This window comes from Phragmites australis, chromosome 1 (genome assembly GCF_958298935.1).
Source record: "Phragmites australis chromosome 1, lpPhrAust1.1, whole genome shotgun sequence".
Taxonomy (NCBI): domain Eukaryota; kingdom Viridiplantae; phylum Streptophyta; class Magnoliopsida; order Poales; family Poaceae; genus Phragmites; species Phragmites australis.
In genome coordinates, this window is record NC_084921.1 from 7,065,521 (window position 1) to 7,085,811 (window position 20,291).

Consider the following 20,291-nt stretch of genomic DNA (forward strand, 5'->3'; position numbering starts at 1 on the left):
GTTGAAAGTGATTTTTCAGTGATTTTTTAAAATAAATTATATGAATGAAGTGATTCTGTATGAGAAGTGAATCAGTGGAAGCTGCTTCTTTCAGATCCCTAGCTTTTAATTCATTTCAGATAATCACTCTCACGGATTTCACTCATAGAGCTAAAAACTAAAAGCTACTGTTTGACAGAGCTCTCCTGATTCAAGCCGGAAAACTGTTCTAAGAGTTTTACCAAACAGACCCTTAATCAGCTTCTCCGTCACCTCCTTAGCGACCTAGGTGTGCGATGCGGGTGCTGGTTAATCGGCCATCATTATCATTGAAATAGTAAAATCAGATAAGGGTCCTAGACAATTTATTAGAAACCATCACCAATAAAGTATTCATAGATAGTTGTTAAAATAGATATGTTTATAATACGATTGGCCCCTCGGTGCGTTAGAAGTCACATATGATTTTTTATAGAAATCACCTGTGATAAGATATAAATGGACATTAAGAAAAATCGTTTGTGATATGTTATAGGACATGATTTTTTTATAAAAATCGTTTGTGTCTGATTTTTTTTTATGAAAACCGTATGTGTCTGTAAGGTAAATATTTAATGAATTTTCAAATAGCGTCAATGAAATAAATTTTTATATAAAATTATAGTTCTAGACAAGAACAACTTTACGGTTCATAACTTTTCATTTAAAGTCATTTATCATCCTTCTGTAAAAACCTCTTCTAAGGTAGAAGCACTTTCGGACCGCCTAAGGATTAGTTTGGGAGGCCTGATCTGCCCCGGGATCTCATCCTTTTCCCCAAGTGGAAAGCCACGGGGCAACCTCCCACGAGCCACAAAGCCACACCATTTTGGACGCCCATGAGATAGGGTTTCACGACTCGATCCTCATCCTTTCCGCAGGGGAAGAAGCCATGCCTATATAGGTCGAGAACCGTTCCTCATCTTGACTCATGACGCCACCTCGACCTCCCTTGCACACAAGAAGCGAGCAGCCTCCGCCTCTGCCTCCCGCTGATCACCATCCCGTGCTCCATCTCCTTTCCCCAACAACAGTATCTCGTACGATGAATCTGCACCGTGCTCCCTTCTTCCATCCACCTCCCCTTTCTGAGTTTCGTCTCACACGGTAGGGTTTTGCAAATCTTGTTCTTCTAGGAGTGGAGAAGCTCGAGGAAGGAAGGAAGATCGCTGGGGCCGCTCAAGGAAGGCAAGGTCCCTGGGGGCTGCAGCTGGGGGAAGCCAACCGGGGAAGGCAAGATCATTGGGGGCTACGGAAAAAGAGTTTGAAGTATTCTTTTTAGCACTTAATCATCTCTAATTTGCATCAAACCTAGCTCATTGATCTCATTGATAAGAATATTCAAACGTGAGTACATGTCATTAGCACTTTTATTGGTAAATTGTTTAATGTTATTGAGTTTGGAGACTAGCACATGATATTTCTCATTGCGCACATTCTTTATGCCTTCATATATTTCAATGAGACTAGTCCAAATATTATGTGTACTGGTGAGAGAATAAACACGATTAAATGTATCAATGCATAAAGATGATAAAAGAATACTCTTTGCTAATACATCTAATTGCCTCGTCTTGTTAGTGACACGTGGTCTCATCCCTTCTTAGGTGACTCTCTAAATATCTAAATCTTTAACTTTCAAATAAAAAGTTATTATAATTTTCCAACATAGGAAATTAGTGCTGTTGAAATTTAGAATCCTATGGGTATCCATCCCAACCCCGAACGTCACAACTCTAGGATATTAAGCATATCAAGAGCATAAGGCTCTGATACCAATTGTGAAGAGCACTGACATCCTAAGAGGAGGGTGAATTAGAACACTTGAAAACTAATGGCTCCAAAAACTTTACAAGATAAACTTATCTTAGTTTCTATCTAAATGTGCTCTAAGTTTATCTAATGTGTCTACTCTACCGCTCAAGAGGATTGCAATCTACTCTAGCAAGGTAAATTGAAAGTATGTAAATACAGAAACATAAGTAAGGTAGAGAGATAAACTCGGCACAAGAGATTTTTATCCTGTGATATTGATGACACGCAAGCCATTGCTAGTACATGTTGAAGCTTCACAAAGGATATACTTCCGGTCGTCAAGTCTCTTCCGGTCATGACTCTTGAGCTACCAAGTCAGCAAGACAAGGCCTCAAGTACGATGAACCACCAAACCACCAAGCCGAGATCTCACCATTAACCTCTCTTCTGGTCACTTGTATATCGTCTTCACTTTAGAGCTTTTGTCACAAAGACAAGGGCCTCCGCGTCCCCGCATAACCTTCTTGTTGTCGCTCAACACTATGTCGGAGAGTCAACAAGTTATCATCGAGTCACCAAGACTCCAAGGCGCCGGCATACCCTTCTGTACACAGTTGGATCACTCCTTGATCCACTCTCTAGGATGCAACACCTAGCAACACTTCTCTTTAGGTCTATGAGCACTAATCACTCTCTAATGGTGTGTTTAATTGCCTTGGATGAACACTTTAAGCACTTAGATGGCTTGAATGTCTTCTTAGCTATGTATGATATTTTCTAAACTCCAGCAGCTTCAAATGACCAAGTGGGTGGGTATTTATATCCTCAAATCCGCTAATCAACCGTTGCTCCAACGGCTCAACTTTACTGTAAATATTGGATGATCCGATGTAGATAGTTTGTACTCAACGGATCATCTGGTGTGCACACAATCACAATCTAGCCGTTGAAACTTCACTCAGCAACTCTTCTGAACACTAGATGTTCCGATCTATTTGGTGTGTTGACTTGAGCCTGACCTTCTCTGTGCAAAAGCTCCAGTGTTCACAATCTTCATTGCTAGACATTCCGGTGTATACAACACCATCTTTTTGGGATTTTTCACACACTCTGTTAAATGCTCCGGTGAAGCCTCTAGTGTGTATATTTTCAGCGTAGGACCTTCCGGCGTGTTGATCTTTGGTCTTCTGCTATTGCACCCTTTTCGCAACAAATGCTACGGTGTAAGCATCTGGTGTCTTCAACTCAAGCGCCGGACCTTCCAGTGTATGGAAACTTCTCTGGCTTCTTCTGACAAGAATGCTCCGGTGAGTATAGCCCTCTGAGCATCCGATTTTCTGGTGTAGTCAATTTTCTTAGGACTTCTTCCAATTCAACTAAATTTTGTCCCAGCTATGGTGGCTTCTTTATGAATTGCATCCATGAGACCTACTAATATATATTTTTGACAAACATGTTAGTTCCAATGACTATGTTGTCATTAATCACCAAAATCACAATCATGACATAATAGGGTCATTTTCGCTACAATATGTAACACTACACTCTTGATTTCTGAATAATATTTGTGTCTTTTGTGTTGGACAGTTCATTTTATGGTTAATGGATGGAAAGTTTTATTATTTTCTTGTCATTTTACTAGATAATGGGTTCGTGCGAGGAGCAAGTTATTAGGTTGACATTTTATTATTTATTGTATGATAAATGTTTAGCTCATTGTGCTAATTAACAATATGATCTATATATGTACATAATAGGTTCTTGGGAGGAGCAAGTTAGGCAATTCATGTTAGAGGAGAAGAGGACGATGAGCTATTTGTACTTGTTCCTGCTTTACTTTCATGTCTACAAGAAGAGAAAAGGCCAGTCCACACCTCCTCCCTTCTTGGTTCTAAATAGGTTAAGGAAATCCTAGAAGAGCACAAGAGTTGGTGTAGAGTTGAGTTTCGAATGGAGCCGGAGATATTCAGAGCCACACCAAATTTTCTTAGAATGGAGAATTGGTTGCATGACACACGAGGTGTTGTTGTTGAGGAGCAGTTTGGAATGTTCATGTTCATGCTCTCACACAATGCTAGCAATCAGAGGCTACAATACTATAATTGGTTGTTATATTGTTCTATTTCGATCCTATAAATTCTAAAATAGTCAGCATCTCAACATCCATGCTAGAATTTCTTAAAAGGAAAAATACCTCTCAGCATCTCAGTAGTCATGTTTTTTCAACAGGTTCTGATCAGCCTTCTTGTACTATTTTGTTTCCTTAACATGTCTAGACTTCTTATATTTCTGACTATCCGATCAGAATATAGTGTAATAGTCATCTTCTCATGCATTGTCTAGGCCCAGAAGGTGGGAGATTTTTTAGGATCTGAAGTTGTTTGCTAGCCATTTGGTAGATGGTTGGTGTTCGTCTGCCTTTCAACCATGGAGCGAGATATTTTTATTAACACTATTCTTAGAAAATTTGCTAATAGACATAGATATTTATGTATCTGTGATGGCCGATGGTTCGTTCCATTTAAAGCTCTCAAATTTTTGTATATGGAGAAAACCATAGTTTGAATAATTGGATGATCTTGTAATGTGGTGCAGATGTTTTAATATTTTATTGAGTTTGCAATGAGTTTATCATTTCATTGGGCATTAGTTTGAATGATATTTATGTATATACGAACTGGAATGTACGAATCTTGTGTGTGAATCGTGAAGGAATATATGCCAGTTGATTGTGGAAGTATCTTTATTGCCAAGGAATGGAGTCATGTTTCCTTTTGATTGGTGCATTTCAGATGTCCCTCAGCAAGAGCATTCTAGTTCTTGTATTATTGCATATATATTTTTGGTCCCCTTGTCAATATTTTAGAAGTGTATAATTCAAATGATCAGCAATGTAGATGTATATCTGCAAATACATGTATCTTGTTTGTACCCTGTTAATATTTCTGATTTTTCCAATTGTTTTCTGATTTTTGTGATTTTTTAGATACCTAGGAGTTTTGTCTGCTCCGTTACGAAACAACAATAGGGAAAAGATCATAGGCGGGAGTCCATGTGCCCATCAAAATCCTCTTGGGGCTTTCTTTCCATGGGCTCATTTCCCTTCGCTGCCAAACGAGGCCTAAGTGAGCGTGTGGTTGGCGTTTGTGACGGCCCCACCTTCACCACCATCGAGAGGTTAGAGGTAGTGCTCATCGATGAGGCATTCCTGCTGCCCTGTGCAGGAGTCACGAAACGCTGGGACGTAGAAGTCGTCAGCGACGGTCTCGAGCGTGAGGGCACATTCCACCTCGAACCATTGGGCTCCCTTGCACCACTGCGCGAGGATGATGTTGTGGTTGGCGAAGAATGGCCTGTAGCATGACTAGCTGTCGCCGTTCTTGTAGCAGTCAACGAAGTTGGTGGTGGAGTCGGTGAGAAATGTTGGCATTTGATCCCCACCGAGCACTCATGAGCATTGGTTGGAGACAACGCACGACCAGTCCTCGAGTGCAAACGACCACTCACAAGCAGTATATGAGCAGTCACAAGCACTCTCAAGCTCTGAACGAGCAGTCACGAGAGAGAGAGAGAGAGACTATGGAGAAGCTAATACTCGAACTCACGCGAACACAGAGAGAGTTGGATTTGGTGCTGCCAAAATGTCACTGCATTTTATATTTATTTGATGCTATTTATATGCAGAAGCAAGCTAACAAATTGGGCCATGATGCCTGACTCTCACGCCACATCACCCACGCTTCGATTCGTGCTCGCGTCATGCACGCCGTGGTGATGCTGAAAAAACGGAGGACCTGGCCTCGACGCGAACACAGCGCGCCTCTAGCCACTACTCCTACATGCAAGAAAAGTAAACATGCAAATCGTGCATGGGATTATGCTAACAAATCACCCCCTAATTCAGTCTCAATTCAACAACGTCAAGCTTCTGCCGCATCTCGGTGAACTTGACATGCCCAAGTGCCTTGGTCAGAACATCAACAAGCTACATGTTGGTCCCAACATGATCGACCTCCACTCTTCCATCCTCGATGCATTCATGAATGAAGTGGAAATGAGTATCTATATGCTTACTTCATTCATGATTCACTGGGTTCTTGCTGAGCTCGATTGCCGACTTGTTGTTTACTAGGAGCTTGATCTTTTATGCACCCTTTTCAGTTAGCTCGCCTAGGAGCCGACTTAGCCACATGCCTTGACATGCTGCCGCCGCTGCCGCTATGTTCTCCACCTCACAAGATGAGAGCACGACAACCTTTTGCTTCTAGGACACCCATGTGATCAAACTCAAGCTGAGGAAGAACGCGACACCAGTAGTGCTCTTGCGATCATCAACGTCTCACGCGAGGTCACTGTCACTGTAACCCACAAGGGCTTGTTTCTCCATTCCCATTTTCCTGTACATGCAGCCATAGCTGATCATGCTGGACAGGTACCGCATGATATGCTTGATCGCCACCCAGTGTTGTTCCATCGGTGCCTCCATGTACCTGCTAACAATGCCCACTGCATGGGCAATGTCTGGACGTGTGTTGATGAGGTAGCCCATGCTTCCGATGATGCTTCTATACCTTGTCACATCAACTACAACGATGCCGTCGTGCTAGCTAAGCTTCAGCCGGTTCTTCATCGGAGTATCACATGGATTGCAACCATGTCATGCGAGCCAACTCAAGAATCTTCACTGCATACGCACTCTGGCACAAGGTGATCTCACCTGCTCCTAGATTCACTTCGATCCCTAGTTATTAACTTAGGAGACCAAGATCACTCATGTTGAACAATCGCTTCATTTGGTTCTTGAACACGGCTATGTCCTTGCTCCTTGACCTGATGATGATAAGATCATCAACGTACACACCAACTAGCAGGAAAGATGTGCCACTCCCACGCCTGTACACGACATGCTCCAGTGGATTCCGCTCAAAGCCAAGTGCCAACAGCTCCTTGTAGAGCCTAGCATTATAGGCTCGTGGCGCCTGTTATAGCCCATAAAGTGCTTTCCTGAGTTTGAACACCTTGCCGTTGTAGCTGTCGTTGATGATTCCTAGTGGCTAGTGGATGTAGACATCTTTGGCAAGGTCACCATTTCAAGAACACGGATTTCACATCGATATGGTGCACTTCTCATCCACCGTGCACAACGAGAACGATCAGCAACCGAACCGTCTCCAGCTGCACCACCGGTGCAAACACCTCGTCATAATCCACCCCATATTGCTGAGCGTATCCTTTAGCGACCAAATGGTCTTTGTGCTTGACGATGTTGCCCGGCGGGTCCTTCTTCACCTTGAACACCCATTTGAGCCCAATGGCTCGGTGTCCGGATGGGAGCGGCTGACTCCCACGTGCTATTCTCGCGAATCGACTTCAGCTCGTCCTCCATGGCACGACGCCAACAACTCTCAGAGAGTGCCTGCTCGACATCGGTTGATTCCTTGGCAGTGAGTAGGCATAACCCGCTGTACTCGAACTCTTGCGTCTCGTTAGTGGTGTCCAAGATGTTGGACAGTGTGCAAAATTGGAGTGCCACGGCATCAGAGTCGACTGCACCTTCTGATGGTGGCGTCACCCACTACACACCTGGTGGCGTGCCTGTCGACATCACAGTTGGCGTGTATGGGCCAGACGAAGCCACCGTAGTCGCAGGTGGGGGAGACTACACTGGTGCATGTTGCTGAGCGACGTCATCATCTGTCAGTACTGTGCCAACCATGGTCACATACTCAACGATGAATATTGTTTTCGGCGCCAGATCGTCGTTGTCCCTGGTCCAGTCCAACGCACAATGCTCTTCGAACACCACATCATGTGTGACATGGAGCCTTTTTGCCTTCGTATCATAGACCTGATAGCCCTTTGCCCCTGGCTCATAGCCAAGGACACAATGGGTGTCGATACGTCCACGAGCTTGTCCATGCTGGGGCCGACATTGTTGACATGCGTGACACATCCAAATGTGCTTAGATGGTGTGCCTTGGGCTTCTTCTTGTACCACGCCTCGTACGGTGTATGGTCGTCAAGGATTCTCGTCGACGCACGGTTGAGGATGTACACTATCGTCCTTACCGTCTCACCCCAGAACTCAGTCGACACCTGCATGCTTTTGAGCAAGCATCCCGCCATCTCCACAACAGTCTAGATGCATTGCTCGATGATGCCATTTTGTTGCTGTGAATACGTGGCGGTGGTGAAGTGCTTGACGCCGTTCTCATCATAGTAGCGTTCGGAATCACTGGAGTTGAATTCTCCGCCCCAGTCGGAGTGGAACGCCCTGAGACGTCCATCGAGTTCATGCCTTTTTTTTTAATGTTGCAATTGTTTAGGATGGTTGATATATTTTGGAGGTAAACAACTCGATTTACAGTATCCGGGATCCTTTCATGCCTTTTTTTTAGTGTGATTGCGTAATTAGTCGAGCTCACTTAAGATCTCTTACGTGAGCTCAAAGTCGAGTGAGGACATGAGCATAAAGCCTGAAAATATTGCATGCAACATGACAGGATGTTGTGGTGTGAATTTTTCTTTTGAAATCGGATGCATACATTAAGCTATTTTGATATTTTTTTTGATGTTGCAAATGTTAACTTCAAATATCGATAATGCTACAAGTCCGATGTCTGATGAGTCAGATGCACCATCCATCATGGGATCCTTATCATTTTGATCAGATGGCTTACCTTCGTTGCTCCTTATCGAGGCCAAGGAACCATAAGCTACTGACACAATGAAACATCTCAGCCTCCATCCATCCTCACCCACTTATTGTTCTCCCTCTCCTCTCTCTCCTTGCTTTTTTCCCTTCCTCATCTCATATGCTTCCTCCTTATGCAACACCATGGTGCGACTGTTGCCTGCATTAGCTTCTTCTCATGTTCGGTGCGCTCGTCGCTCGATCTCTCATTTCTCTCCAAACACATACATATTGCTTGTGCGCTCTGCCCTCCCTCATCCCCCCCCCCCCCCACTCTCTAGCTCTCTTGCACACGCTTCTCCAACAAAATCTGGTTGAGGAGCATGATAACGACCACTGTGAGGGTGTCTTCTTGCCCTGTTTCGGTAAGCTACGGCCAGTGCACACGCTGTTGGATCCGATAAGCCTCAGCCACCTCACTGGATGCGGAGGAGAGGATCCGATGAAAAGGCAAGCTTGTCCATGGCAAATGTGAGATGTTGCGATCAATTTTTGATAGCAGTTGATTCTAGGGTGCTGAATTTTGACGTTGCGGATGTTGATTCCGATTGTTGTATATGTTCATTCTGATTGTTGTGTTGCGGATGTTGATTCTTATTGTTGTATATGTTCATTCTAATTGTTGTGTTGTGGATATTTATTCTGATAGTTGTGGATGTTGCAACTTATATATATGTTGCAGACGTTGATTCCGATGGTTACATATGAACTTCTAAATTATTGCAATTTTAATAAAACAACAATTGATTTGTTTCGTATTTTTTGTGCCTTTTTTAAAATCCTTGTACATAAAGCAAGATCTGGTACTGGTGTTTCATCGGGGTAACATGATTTTCTTTTTCAAATCCCTTTTAGAGACCGAATTATATTTATGTTGTAACCATACATAAAATATGTTGTACAAGTAGATTCAATATGTTGCGGAGGCTTTTTTTTTTGGGAGGGAGCGTCCGATAGCCGGACCTCCGGTCGCTAGCAGGCCCCTAAAGTTTCTCCTAGTCATGACGTCCGGAATGCAATCTCGTGTCACCCGCCAAATCCCATAACCTTGGGAGCCAAGGCGAGCAGCGGGTCGAGCGTGTCCGGCGCAAACTTGCGCGCGAACACGTAACAGATCCCGCCCGGCCTGCCGTTGTAGGTGCAGTTCTTGCCCGCGCCTCCCCTGATCTCCTTGATCAGCTCCTCCGTCACGTCCTTCCCGCCGTACCTCCGCGGGTGGAACCCCCCCTTCCGCCAGTCCACGTACGTGAGCGATCGGTTGGCGTTGCGCGTCCACCCCAGCTGGTTTGGCAGCGTCGCCATGTAATGCTCCTCCATGAGGCAGGGCTCATGGTCGGTGCAGTACTCGCGGAACTCCGGGAAGTAGGTGTCGTCGGAGACGACCTCGACGGCGAGGTCCCGGTCCATCTCGAACCACTGGCTGCCCTTGCGCCACTGCGCGAGGCTGATGTTGCAGCGGCGGGCGAAGAAGTCGTTGTAGCGGCCCCGGTTGAAGTAGCTGTCGACGAAGCTGGTGTTGGAGCCGGTGAGGAGGGCATACACGGTGGCGAAGTCGTAGACGGGGATGCACGACTCGGACAACACCACGAAGCGCTCGTTGCTACGGTCCAGGAAGGCATTCGCCAGGAGGCGACGCTCCGCCTCCAGCAGGGTCACGTGTCCCCACATCGTTTTCTGCATCCACCGAATATATATATAGTTTTGCCGGAAAATGCAGCATGAGATCGATAACGAAAAGCTGAACTGCTAGTCAACAGATAAGAGTGATTGTGCAAAATTCTGTAGATAAGAATAATTAAACTGTTCTAAATAGGGATCAATCGCAAGCGGGGGTAGATATGAAGGCCTCCATGCCCATTGCATTTTATCAATTTTTTGGGCAATGCAATGAATCATTTCCGTTTGCTCTGTCTTCAATTACATTTATGAATGGATCCTTATAGGACTGCTATATCTTAATTACTCATTTTAGTTAAAAAAAAAGTATGTTTAGAATGTTGTCGTAGTCATCATTCACCAACACACTAGTTTAACCACTGGTTACTACTCCCTTTGTTCTCCATTACTTTGTCCTTATATGATCCCAAGAAAAGACATAACTTTAAGCCCTACCTCATTTGGTCTTTGTTACATTTTCCAAGACCGAATTTTCTTGTTCATCGGTCATTAATTTAAGAAGCACGCATTTAGTAGAGAGATAGTGACGTAGTAGCTTTTATTAATATCTGTGCACAGAGCTAGGAGGACAAATTAAAAAGAACATAGGGTAGTATAAAATGTATGCAAATATAGAAAAATTGTAATATTTATAAACTATTTTGAGTAAATTTTGTAAAACTATAAATACTTTGATAAAATTATCGTAAAATTACATGTTTAAGCAATACTTTCAAAAAATACAGATTTAATGCCAATTCTATAGTGAACTACATATCTTTGGCAAAATTATCGCGAAACTAGAGATTTAAGCAATAATTTTACAAAACTACAAATTTACAACCGATTCTATCGCAAAACTATAGATTCTAAAGTAGTTATTCCTAACTCCGTTACCATGACGACCGGGCCCCGCTTGTAGTCATACAACGGTTGCCAGCTCACGAAACGAATCATCCGGGAGCTCATAAAACTACAGATACTTTAGTAAAATTATCACAAATAGTAAAAATATAAATTTAAGCAATAGTTTCACAAAGCTACAAATTTAGTGCTGATTTATCGTAAAATTATATATTATATTGCAGACCTATTAACCTGATGAATGGGTCCTACTTGTAGTCACATGAACTCTCAGACGGTCCGTTTCATATGTTGGCAACTACTGTGAGAATACAAGCAGGGTCCGGCTATCATAGTAATAAGGTTGGGAACAACTCCTCTAGAATATGTAGTTTTGCGATAAAATTGGTGTTAAATTTGTAGTTTTGTGAAATTGTTGCTTAAATATATAGTTTTACGATAAAATTGGCATTAAATCTGTAGTTTTGTGAAACTATTGCGTCAATATATAGTTTTGCAATAATTTTATTACAGTATCTCTAGTTTTACGAAATTTACTCAACTATTTTTCAAGAAAAATCTAGCTATATCATTTTCAAAATTCAAAGGATTTTATAGGGTTAAATCTATTTTACAACCCTGAACTATTGAAGAAGTCTAAAAAACAACCATGAACTTCAAAACCAAACACTATTCAACCCTAAACTATCAAAACAGGTCACTTATCAACTGTCGATGATCGGTAAAGTCGATATTGCGAATAATTGTATAAAGTAAGGATATATGTTGGTCTCAACATACGTATAAAAGTTAGATACATGAATTTTTATATAGGTTCAAACCTCACTTAGAATAGTAGCCCTACGTCTTGTCACGCCTTTCCTTTATTACCTCCGGAAAAGACAATTATAACTTGGATAAGCCTAGATCTATTTATAAGGCTTTCGTCGATTCTCTCGTGTTCTAGGTTGTCATGGACCTTAATGTGTGTATATGGTCCTACCCAAAATAGGCTTGTTTTTGTATTGATGACCTGGTTCCTTGATGGGAATTTGATCTGGCTCTTTGCACATGGATTGAACTAGTTCTAGTTTGGCTTTACTTGGGACCTCCTCAATCAGCTTGGATCCTCCCTTGGCATATCCTCTCCCCCTTCTTATATAGTCGAGGTGAGGTAGTCATGTCATATTCAAACACTCTGAGTATAACATTTCCATATTATACTTCTTTTAGATATTTGGAAGATTCTTTCCTAATTTAGAGATGATTTCAGTATCAAACACGATCAACTGCCTAAAATATTGGTGCATGCTTTATTTACTCTATGGCAATTGAAAACTTACTGTATCAGGTTAAAAACACATGTACGGTGGATACAAAAATATATACTATTTATAGTAACTATATAATTATTAATTACACATTCCTCATCATCAACCTTGGCTTGAATTTTAGAGTGGTTTTGGGTGACACGACGCTGACATGGCGATGTGGTCCAATGCTGAAACACACTTTAACTTTTAAAAATTAGTAAATGACTTCCTAAAATTTTGGAAAAAATGTGAGTTGCATGTTGGAGTATTTAAAACCTAGAAATTTTTTGTCCAGTGGGAAATAATGTTTAGCCAACCCACAAAACGATTTTATTTAGTTCTAAACAGTATTATTCAAGCGCCATACTTTATTTCACTTATAAGATATTTATCTAGGTTATCATATTACATAGTGCATGCAAGAATTTTTCTAGAATATCTGAAAGTTGTATACTAATTTTTAAAATTAAAAAACCAGTGTAGGATCAGGCCACATTACCACAACAATGACGTCACCCAAAAACACTATGATTTCAGTTCGAGGTAGAAACATGAACGGTTTTGATAGTTCAGGGTTGAATAGTGTTTTGTTTTTAACTTCAGGGTTGTTTTCAGACTTTGACGATAGTTTAGGATTTAAAAATAGACTTTACCCAAAGAAACAATGATAATAAAAATTTAAATATGTTAACTACACATAATATAAAATAACACTCTTGTGATCGAGGAGATAACAAGAAACTGAATGTTTTTAGTTACCTGGCTTAGGATCATGCGGCCGTAGAACACCGAGTCCTTAGGCGGCGAGCTGGTGTAGGAGGGATCGACATGCACGTAAATTGAGTACAACCCTTCGTTCCCAGCGAAGAATTTCTCCCACAAAGGCCGCAGTGGCAAATCCCCCCTCACAAGGAACAAGAAGGAAACCTTCGGTACTTGGTGGTATGGCGTGCGGCGAACCTTCGGCACCATGGACGCCCTCCAGAACAGCTCCTCGTCTGTCATGTTGTGCATGACGCTGCTCGGTGCAAGGAATCCCGCCAACGCCATCTGCGGGTTTTGTGGTGATGGCGACGGTGGAGGCTGTGGAAGAGGTGGCGATGTTGGAGGCAGATGAGGTGGCGGCGGTGTATGAGAGGGCAATAGTGGCACGAAAGGGAGGTAGACATTTGGAAACTTGGTGTTGGAGGTCATGCCCAACACAAATCCCAAGGAGAAGACCAGAAGCATAGGGACCACATTGAGGAGTTTCCTGCCCTGGTGAGATAACAACATTTGTTTGTTTGTGTCGTTCATGGCTTAGCCTGGATGCCGCATGCGTGAGAGAGAAATGCAGCTGCCTTGTTATACTACCGCTGCTAGTCTAGTGCCTCATTGAGGCGAGGTCGAATACATGCACTCCCACAACTCCGCTTTGCTTGCTCTGCAAATTAACATGGCTTGTTCCTGCAAAAGTTAGTAGATCTCATTAATTTTTTTCATTATCAGCAGGAGATATGTTGGAAGTAATCTATCGGTGGCACTTTAATCCTTTGCTTCCATTATGAATTACCGATTGAAACATATAACTGCAGATATATTTTTTATGCATAGATTGTAAAGAAATGGCCTGCTCGTATGGGGAGAAACAAAATGCCATCTCGGATAAACTGATGATTTGCTATCCCAAAGTTTGACCCATTTGATTATGATGTCGATATATGGGATCATATGAGTCTATGACTATAAGGTAGAGTGGCACACTACGTAAAAAAAGGATAAATGAAACACTATATAAATGGCGGGTCGTCACTTATGATAAAAGTGATGGATCGTAGTTGTGACTCGTCACTAATATCAGTCATTGGTGACGGGTCAAGTTTTCACCTGTCACCAATGACGACACATCACTCATAGGTTATTGTAGGCTAAATGACCCGTCACCAATGACTAACTTATCGGTGACGGGTCTCATAGGCCCGTCATAAGTGACGGGTTAAGTTATGACCCATCACTAATGATGTTATTCAGAAATACAGAAAATGATCCAAACATTGCAAAAAAAATTATTTTTATTTTATTTTTCTCTTATTTTTTCTCACTTCAGAAGCACTAGAATATAAATTATTGTACATTTCTGCTCAAGTTTAATGTAATGGGTAACGGTTATAGATACAAATGCTCATTCCAAAAACAGTGCAGAAACTTTCGGAGACGAAAACTCAATCTTTCAAGCCGTTTTAGGCCTAAAAAAATCACCAAACCCGACAAAGTGAGGGAGAAACGGATGTAACTTTTTCTGTAGATGTCCATAGAATCAAAAAACACCAAAATCGGAGTCCATATGCAAAAGTTATAGCTATTTAACCGAAGGCACTCCAAGTCAACTGATTTTTATGTCTATTATAAAATTAACATTGGTGATGTGACCCGTCACTTATGACTCTCGGCAAATAGTTAAAAGGATCTTTTATCCGAATCCCTTCAGAACGCACGCGAGGTTGAGGTGATTAGGCAGCTACGCGCACGAGGGGCCGTCGCGAGTTCGATTCCCACAGAACACACATTCTAAAAACAACCTGAAAAATAGGTAGAGACACGTGGTGAGTGGTGATAGGCCTGAGTTGAATTGGCTTTGGTGAAAAATATTTTTTTTAACTTTTTTTCACATCTAAAAAGCGCGAAAACCGTATATCAATCATAAGTGACGGGTCACAAACAAGTCATAAATGACCCATCACCAATGACCTTATTGGTGACAGATCCTTATCCGTCACTTATTACATGTCATCAGTGACACGTTCGAGGTGACGGGTGCGGGACCCGTCACCCATGACGGTTATAACCCGTCACCCTTATCTATTTTTTACATAGTGGCAAATAAACGAAGTTACTTTTTAGCGGTGACAAATCCTCAATTGGTCCATTATAGGAGCAAAACCTCCCAACTGCAGTGACACCTCTGGTGTTTAAATTCTTAAGTAATTTCATTGTCGATTTATTTTATATTTTTTAAAGAAAGGGGAAATGTAAAAAAAAAAGTGCACAACCAAAAATAGATGATAAGGGGCCAATTAGACAAGGGAGTGTCTATTTATTATGTGACTTATTTTTCTTAAGCTTAAATCACATTTCTCATCATCGGAGCAACAATTAGTAATAAAAAAAACACATCAATCTCTATCTAGATCCAGTAGGCTTACTCTTAGATAAATCTGGGCGACAAGTAAAATAACAAAACAGAATAGATAAATACTCAAATTTGAAAATCATTTTTTATGCATTATGGTTACCTAAGAAGCTTTGTGAGGCTAAGGTGAACACAAAAGATTGTGTATCTTGGACAAGAAATGAAATTTAAGAGTGACACAACTGAGAGTACAGTGAACGAAGATGCATAACTTGTAATGCCTGTCCTCTGATGTTATATTCACTATGATAAAAAAAAAAATCATGGATGTTGGGTGATAACCGTCATTAATAACGGGTTCGATACCTGTCAGCCCAAACACATTAATGATGAGTTGTCATTGATGACCCGTAAAAATCCATCACCAACGAGAACAGAGGTGACGGGTCAAGTTCCTTTGATGTTATATTCACCACGAGAAAAAAAAAAGTCATAGGTAACGAGTGATAATCATTATTGATGATAGGTCTCGTACCTGTCACCTCAAACGTCACTAATGAGTCGGCATTGATGACTTGTAAAAAACCCATCACCAATGAGAACAAAGATGACGGATCATAACTTGATCCGTCACCAATGAAGATTATAGGTGATAGATCGTAACAGTGACAACCGCCTATGACTGAATATAAGTGACATGTGTTAACAGTGACCGTGACTGATAAGTGTTTTTCAAGTTTTTTAGACATGAAAAAAATCAAAAAATATATATTTTCACTCGAGCCACACTAACACAGGGGTCATTGCATATACCCCACAAGCCACGTCTTTTTTCAAATTGCTTTCAGTCTTTGACTTTCATGGGAGTCGAACCCACGATCTCCCTTCGAGCATGAACCCCCTTACCACCTCAGCTATCACGTCGTTGTGCTAGAAATCGAATATTTTATCCTTTTAACTTTCATTATCGAAGACCATAGGTGACAGGTCACACACATCATTTATGATAAGTCATATTGATGACTGTTTTGCCGAATTATTGAGTATTGAATTGTTTGATACTGAATTCAGTGAATTGTTAATTTACATATAAAATTTTTCTTCATTCAAATTTGTACAAATATTTTATGAGTTTCTGAATATCTCATGCCAAGGATCGTAATTTGATAGGTGAATCAGAGTACATTCGGTAAAACAGATATAACTTTTACATACGAACTCCGATTTTGACTTTTTTTTACTCTACGGATATCTACAGAAAAAGTTACATTCGTTGCTCCCTAACTACGTCGGTATTGGCAAAAACAAATTGAGACCAAATTCGGTATGGAAGATTAAGTTCTCGCCCCTGAAGTTTCTGGGCTATTTTCGTGCATTGTGTTCATAGCCGTCACCCCTTACATCAAAATTGAGCATAAATATATAATGATTCCTATTCTAGTGCTGCTGAGGTGAGAAAAAATAAGAGAGAAAAATAAAAAACTAAAAAATATTTATATAATAAGTCAGCGGTGATGGGTCATAACACTGACCTATCTCCAATAAAATCATCAGTGTTACACGAGATAAAAAGGAAAAATACCATCATTAGTGGTCACTGATCTAGATGACTTATCACTAATAAGTTTGTCATTAGTAATGGATCATAACTTAACACATCAATAATAACTAGCTAGGATGACCAGTCACTAATAATTTATGATAAGTGACTCGTCACTTAAGACTAACTTAGAATGACTTGTTATTGATGAGTCGTTATTAATGACGGATCACAGTTATGACTCATCATTATTATTATAAATAATAGATTATATTATAATATGTCACTAATTTTATATCTCATTTATCTATTTTTGCTGTATGATTATCCGGGTCAACATATTCGTACAATAGAATGTGATCGCGAAATAGGCGGATCCAGTAGCACAAGCAGTGTACCTCTACGGTCTAGTGCAAAGGTTAACCATCTACTACTACTTTAGTGGGACACTCCCTTAACGCAACTCACGATGGCCCTTAATGACACAGGTACCAATAACACACTACCTACTTACCCCCTATTTGGACGAGATGGTTGTGCTTCAGTTCAAATTTGATCTAAACCCTAAGAATTCGGATCCTAATCCCATAATTGTCTTGTGTATAGATGAGGCAAAATCCTAGAATAACAGCTCTTGAAATACACGATTTAATTCATCAAGTCAGATATTGCTAGCAGAAGCTTAGGAAAAACGAGCATAATTTGTACTCATGCAGCTGGAGAGTACCCACCGAGAGAATCTATGATTACTTGCCATTGTTCCTTTTGAGAGCACAAGCAATTGCTCAGGCCACCAGCAATGACACATGCCGCAAGGATAGCTCATAGCCGGAGAGCTTCTTGCATATATACGCCACCGCCCAACGGAATGTGGAATGCACTCCACAGCTCGCCTTATAATTTTCCAAAGAAGTCCAGCATACATTATTATTTCGAGCTGTTGATCTTGCAACTTTGAAAGTAATAATGTTAACGTCGATAAAAGTACATAAATGAAATGTACTTATGTAAAGGGTTCCCAAAACCGGCGCCCAGGGGAAACCAGTGAGTTGTGGTATACTGTAGAAGGCATATATTACACTAATCTAACCTCCAAATACACATAAAGAAGGCATATATTACTCTGCAAAATTCAGCACTTCCAAAATTTCAACAAAGGTTCAGGTCATCTTTTCTTTTAAAAGAACTCTGTTTCACAAAAAAAAAAAAAAAAAAAAAAAAATATCAACAAAGGCACACTGCGGGGTGATGCATAGTAATTCGTCGAGATCGTGCACCTTTTCTTATTTATCTTTATCCAAAAATAAAAAATATTCTAAAGTGCAGCCAGTGGGCATGCGCAAAGTTCTTTGCCATTGTGATCTTGAAATGAAAGTTGTGACCATTGAGTATTTGATCAACAATTAAACATTTTAGAGTTGATCCAATAATTGCAGTTGAGTTCACACTGGAAGATCATAAAGAATCTATCTGTGCTACCATGAGCTGAAGAACACTTACCCTACACAATGGTCTCCAACAATTAGTGCATTGGTATTAACATGGAGAAGTCCCATATGACCATCTGTATGACCCTAGTATTAAAAAATGGAGAGGAATTAAAAAGGATTAAAAAAAGAATACACAGAAATAAAATCAACATTTGATGCACCACTTTATTATTTATGAAATCAAATTAGTTCAACATATGCTTTGGACTAATTAACAAAAAGAAAAAATGAATTCACAGATGCACTTAATTCAGTAGATAATTAAATTCCATATAGAGCAAATTTACAGCAGTTTTTTAGAATATCCATTAATATTTGATTAAAACTAGCAGTTAAGAGTTCAGTATGAAAATTGAAAAATATGGCATGGTCATAACTGGCCCTAATATCACATAAGGAAATGGATTAACTCCAAATATCTGAAATAAAATAACATCTTTCTTCTATGAAATATAATTAGCATAAACATATTCAAAGGAAGATGTCCGATTGTTGTGAAACATCTTTCCAGATGATGTAGAGGTCATGTCATTGTGTTCCTACTATTTTTGCCTCTGAACAACTGCAAAACAAAATGTTTGCTAGCTACCAAGCATTATACATGTATTCCTGTCAACTGCTACAGATCCTTGAGTTGGCCTTAACTTGATAGACCTTGCTAAGGCAAATAAGTTGAGAAGTTTAGAAACATTATAATGGCTGGACCTTTCAAATGCAATATCTTGTGTTTTTTTTTCTCAAATACGCAGGAGAGCTGCACATCTTTGTATTAAGAAGAAAAGAACTCAAAGCGAGTTATACACCGCAACCGCATTGCAGTCAAAATATAGAGCTTCCTAATCTGAGATTGTACAGGGAATCATACAACCAATGAAAACAGCGTAAGCTTCAGGGGTGACTCCTAGACCGATCTAGTCCTGCACAACCTTTCGGAGAGAATGGAAAGCTTCTTTGCTCCAGCTTTGCACCATAGGTCGACATCGTCCTAGATTAATGATATAAGGGTGTCAAAACTGGTGCGTTTTTTTGTTGAAAATTAAGTCGTTTCGTGAAAGACAAATGCGCCGGCACGTTAGTAAAAATGCAATATCTTGTGTTAACAGGAGGTAAAGTTACGAGTAAGCACATTGGTAAAAATAATTTGTTGGCATACTGAGAACAATTCTCCAGGCAAGACACTTACAGGAGCAAAAACAATTTGTAGTTCTTGGTCACCTATGCATATAATCTCACCACCAGTTATTGATGTGTAGCCAAGCGACCAACTTCCTATACAAAATAAATATTGAGATGGAATAAAAGATGAGTATGGACAATAAAAATAATTTGAGAGAAGTGTACAGAGTGTGAAATAAATCACACAGGTACACATCTCACAAGGAAACTGAAGTTAGTGAAATGATAGTAATGGTATAAATTGATTATGCAACACCAGAATAGTATTAATCTATATATTTCAAGATCAAACCAGAACAGCTATGAATTATAGCATGTATAGCATTCCTCTATAGCAGGAACTTTTCAAAAGATTCGCCAATATTCACAATAATGTCTAAGGACAATTTATCTGAGGTGATTCAGAAAGTATATTTTTATTCAGGTGCCATTTTTTGAGTTGCATTACACGAACCAATTCAGTTATTCAAGTATCATGCTCCCAGACTGATTTCAAAACTTTAAAAGAGGAAGACTACTGTGTTTACACCAAGAGGGGATTTTACAATATTGGCAAAAGGAATGGAATGGATGTAAGTCATTACCTTTCTCTATCCGACACATTGTATTTTTGTGAGTCAAAAGAACAGCATCAGTATTGCATCTCTGAACGACTGAAAGACCTATAGAATTGAACCAAATTGATTCAGTTTATTTA

At 40.4% G+C, this 20,291-nt stretch overlaps 1 protein-coding gene across 4 annotated transcripts; it reads right to left on the reverse strand.

Moving 5' to 3' along the window:
- Nucleotides 1-9,337: 9,337 nt before the first annotated feature.
- Nucleotides 9,338-20,254, reverse strand: LOC133899006 (glycosyltransferase BC10-like). 4 transcript variants are annotated; one of them, XM_062340147.1, is made up of 6 exons: nucleotides 20,179-20,254; nucleotides 19,634-19,687; nucleotides 18,429-18,502; nucleotides 17,660-17,880; nucleotides 13,039-13,725; nucleotides 9,338-10,141 (listed from the first exon to the last, which is right to left on the reverse strand). In XM_062340147.1, exons 5-6 carry the CDS (start codon nucleotides 13,573-13,575, stop codon nucleotides 9,494-9,496), a joined length of 1,185 nt encoding a protein of 394 aa, XP_062196131.1. In that variant the 5' UTR covers nucleotides 13,576-13,725; nucleotides 17,660-17,880; nucleotides 18,429-18,502; nucleotides 19,634-19,687; nucleotides 20,179-20,254; the 3' UTR covers nucleotides 9,338-9,493. The 4 variants fall into 4 exon arrangements, with proteins under 4 accessions (XP_062196131.1, XP_062195897.1, XP_062195975.1 ...); XM_062339913.1 differs by having other exon boundaries at nucleotides 19,535-19,687; nucleotides 20,179-20,242; XM_062339991.1 differs by lacking the exon at nucleotides 17,660-17,880 and having other exon boundaries at nucleotides 19,535-19,687; nucleotides 20,179-20,242.
- Nucleotides 20,255-20,291: the final 37 nt, after the last annotated feature.

Coding starts and splice junctions, on each gene's coding strand:
- LOC133899006 (XM_062340147.1), bottom strand. CDS start 13,575: ATGAACGACACAAACAAACAAATGTTGTTATCTCACCAGGGCAGGAAA. Junction 10,142..13,038: donor GCCGCATGATCCTAAGCCAG/GTAACTAAAAAC, acceptor CGGTGGATGCAG/AAAACGATGTGGGGACACGT.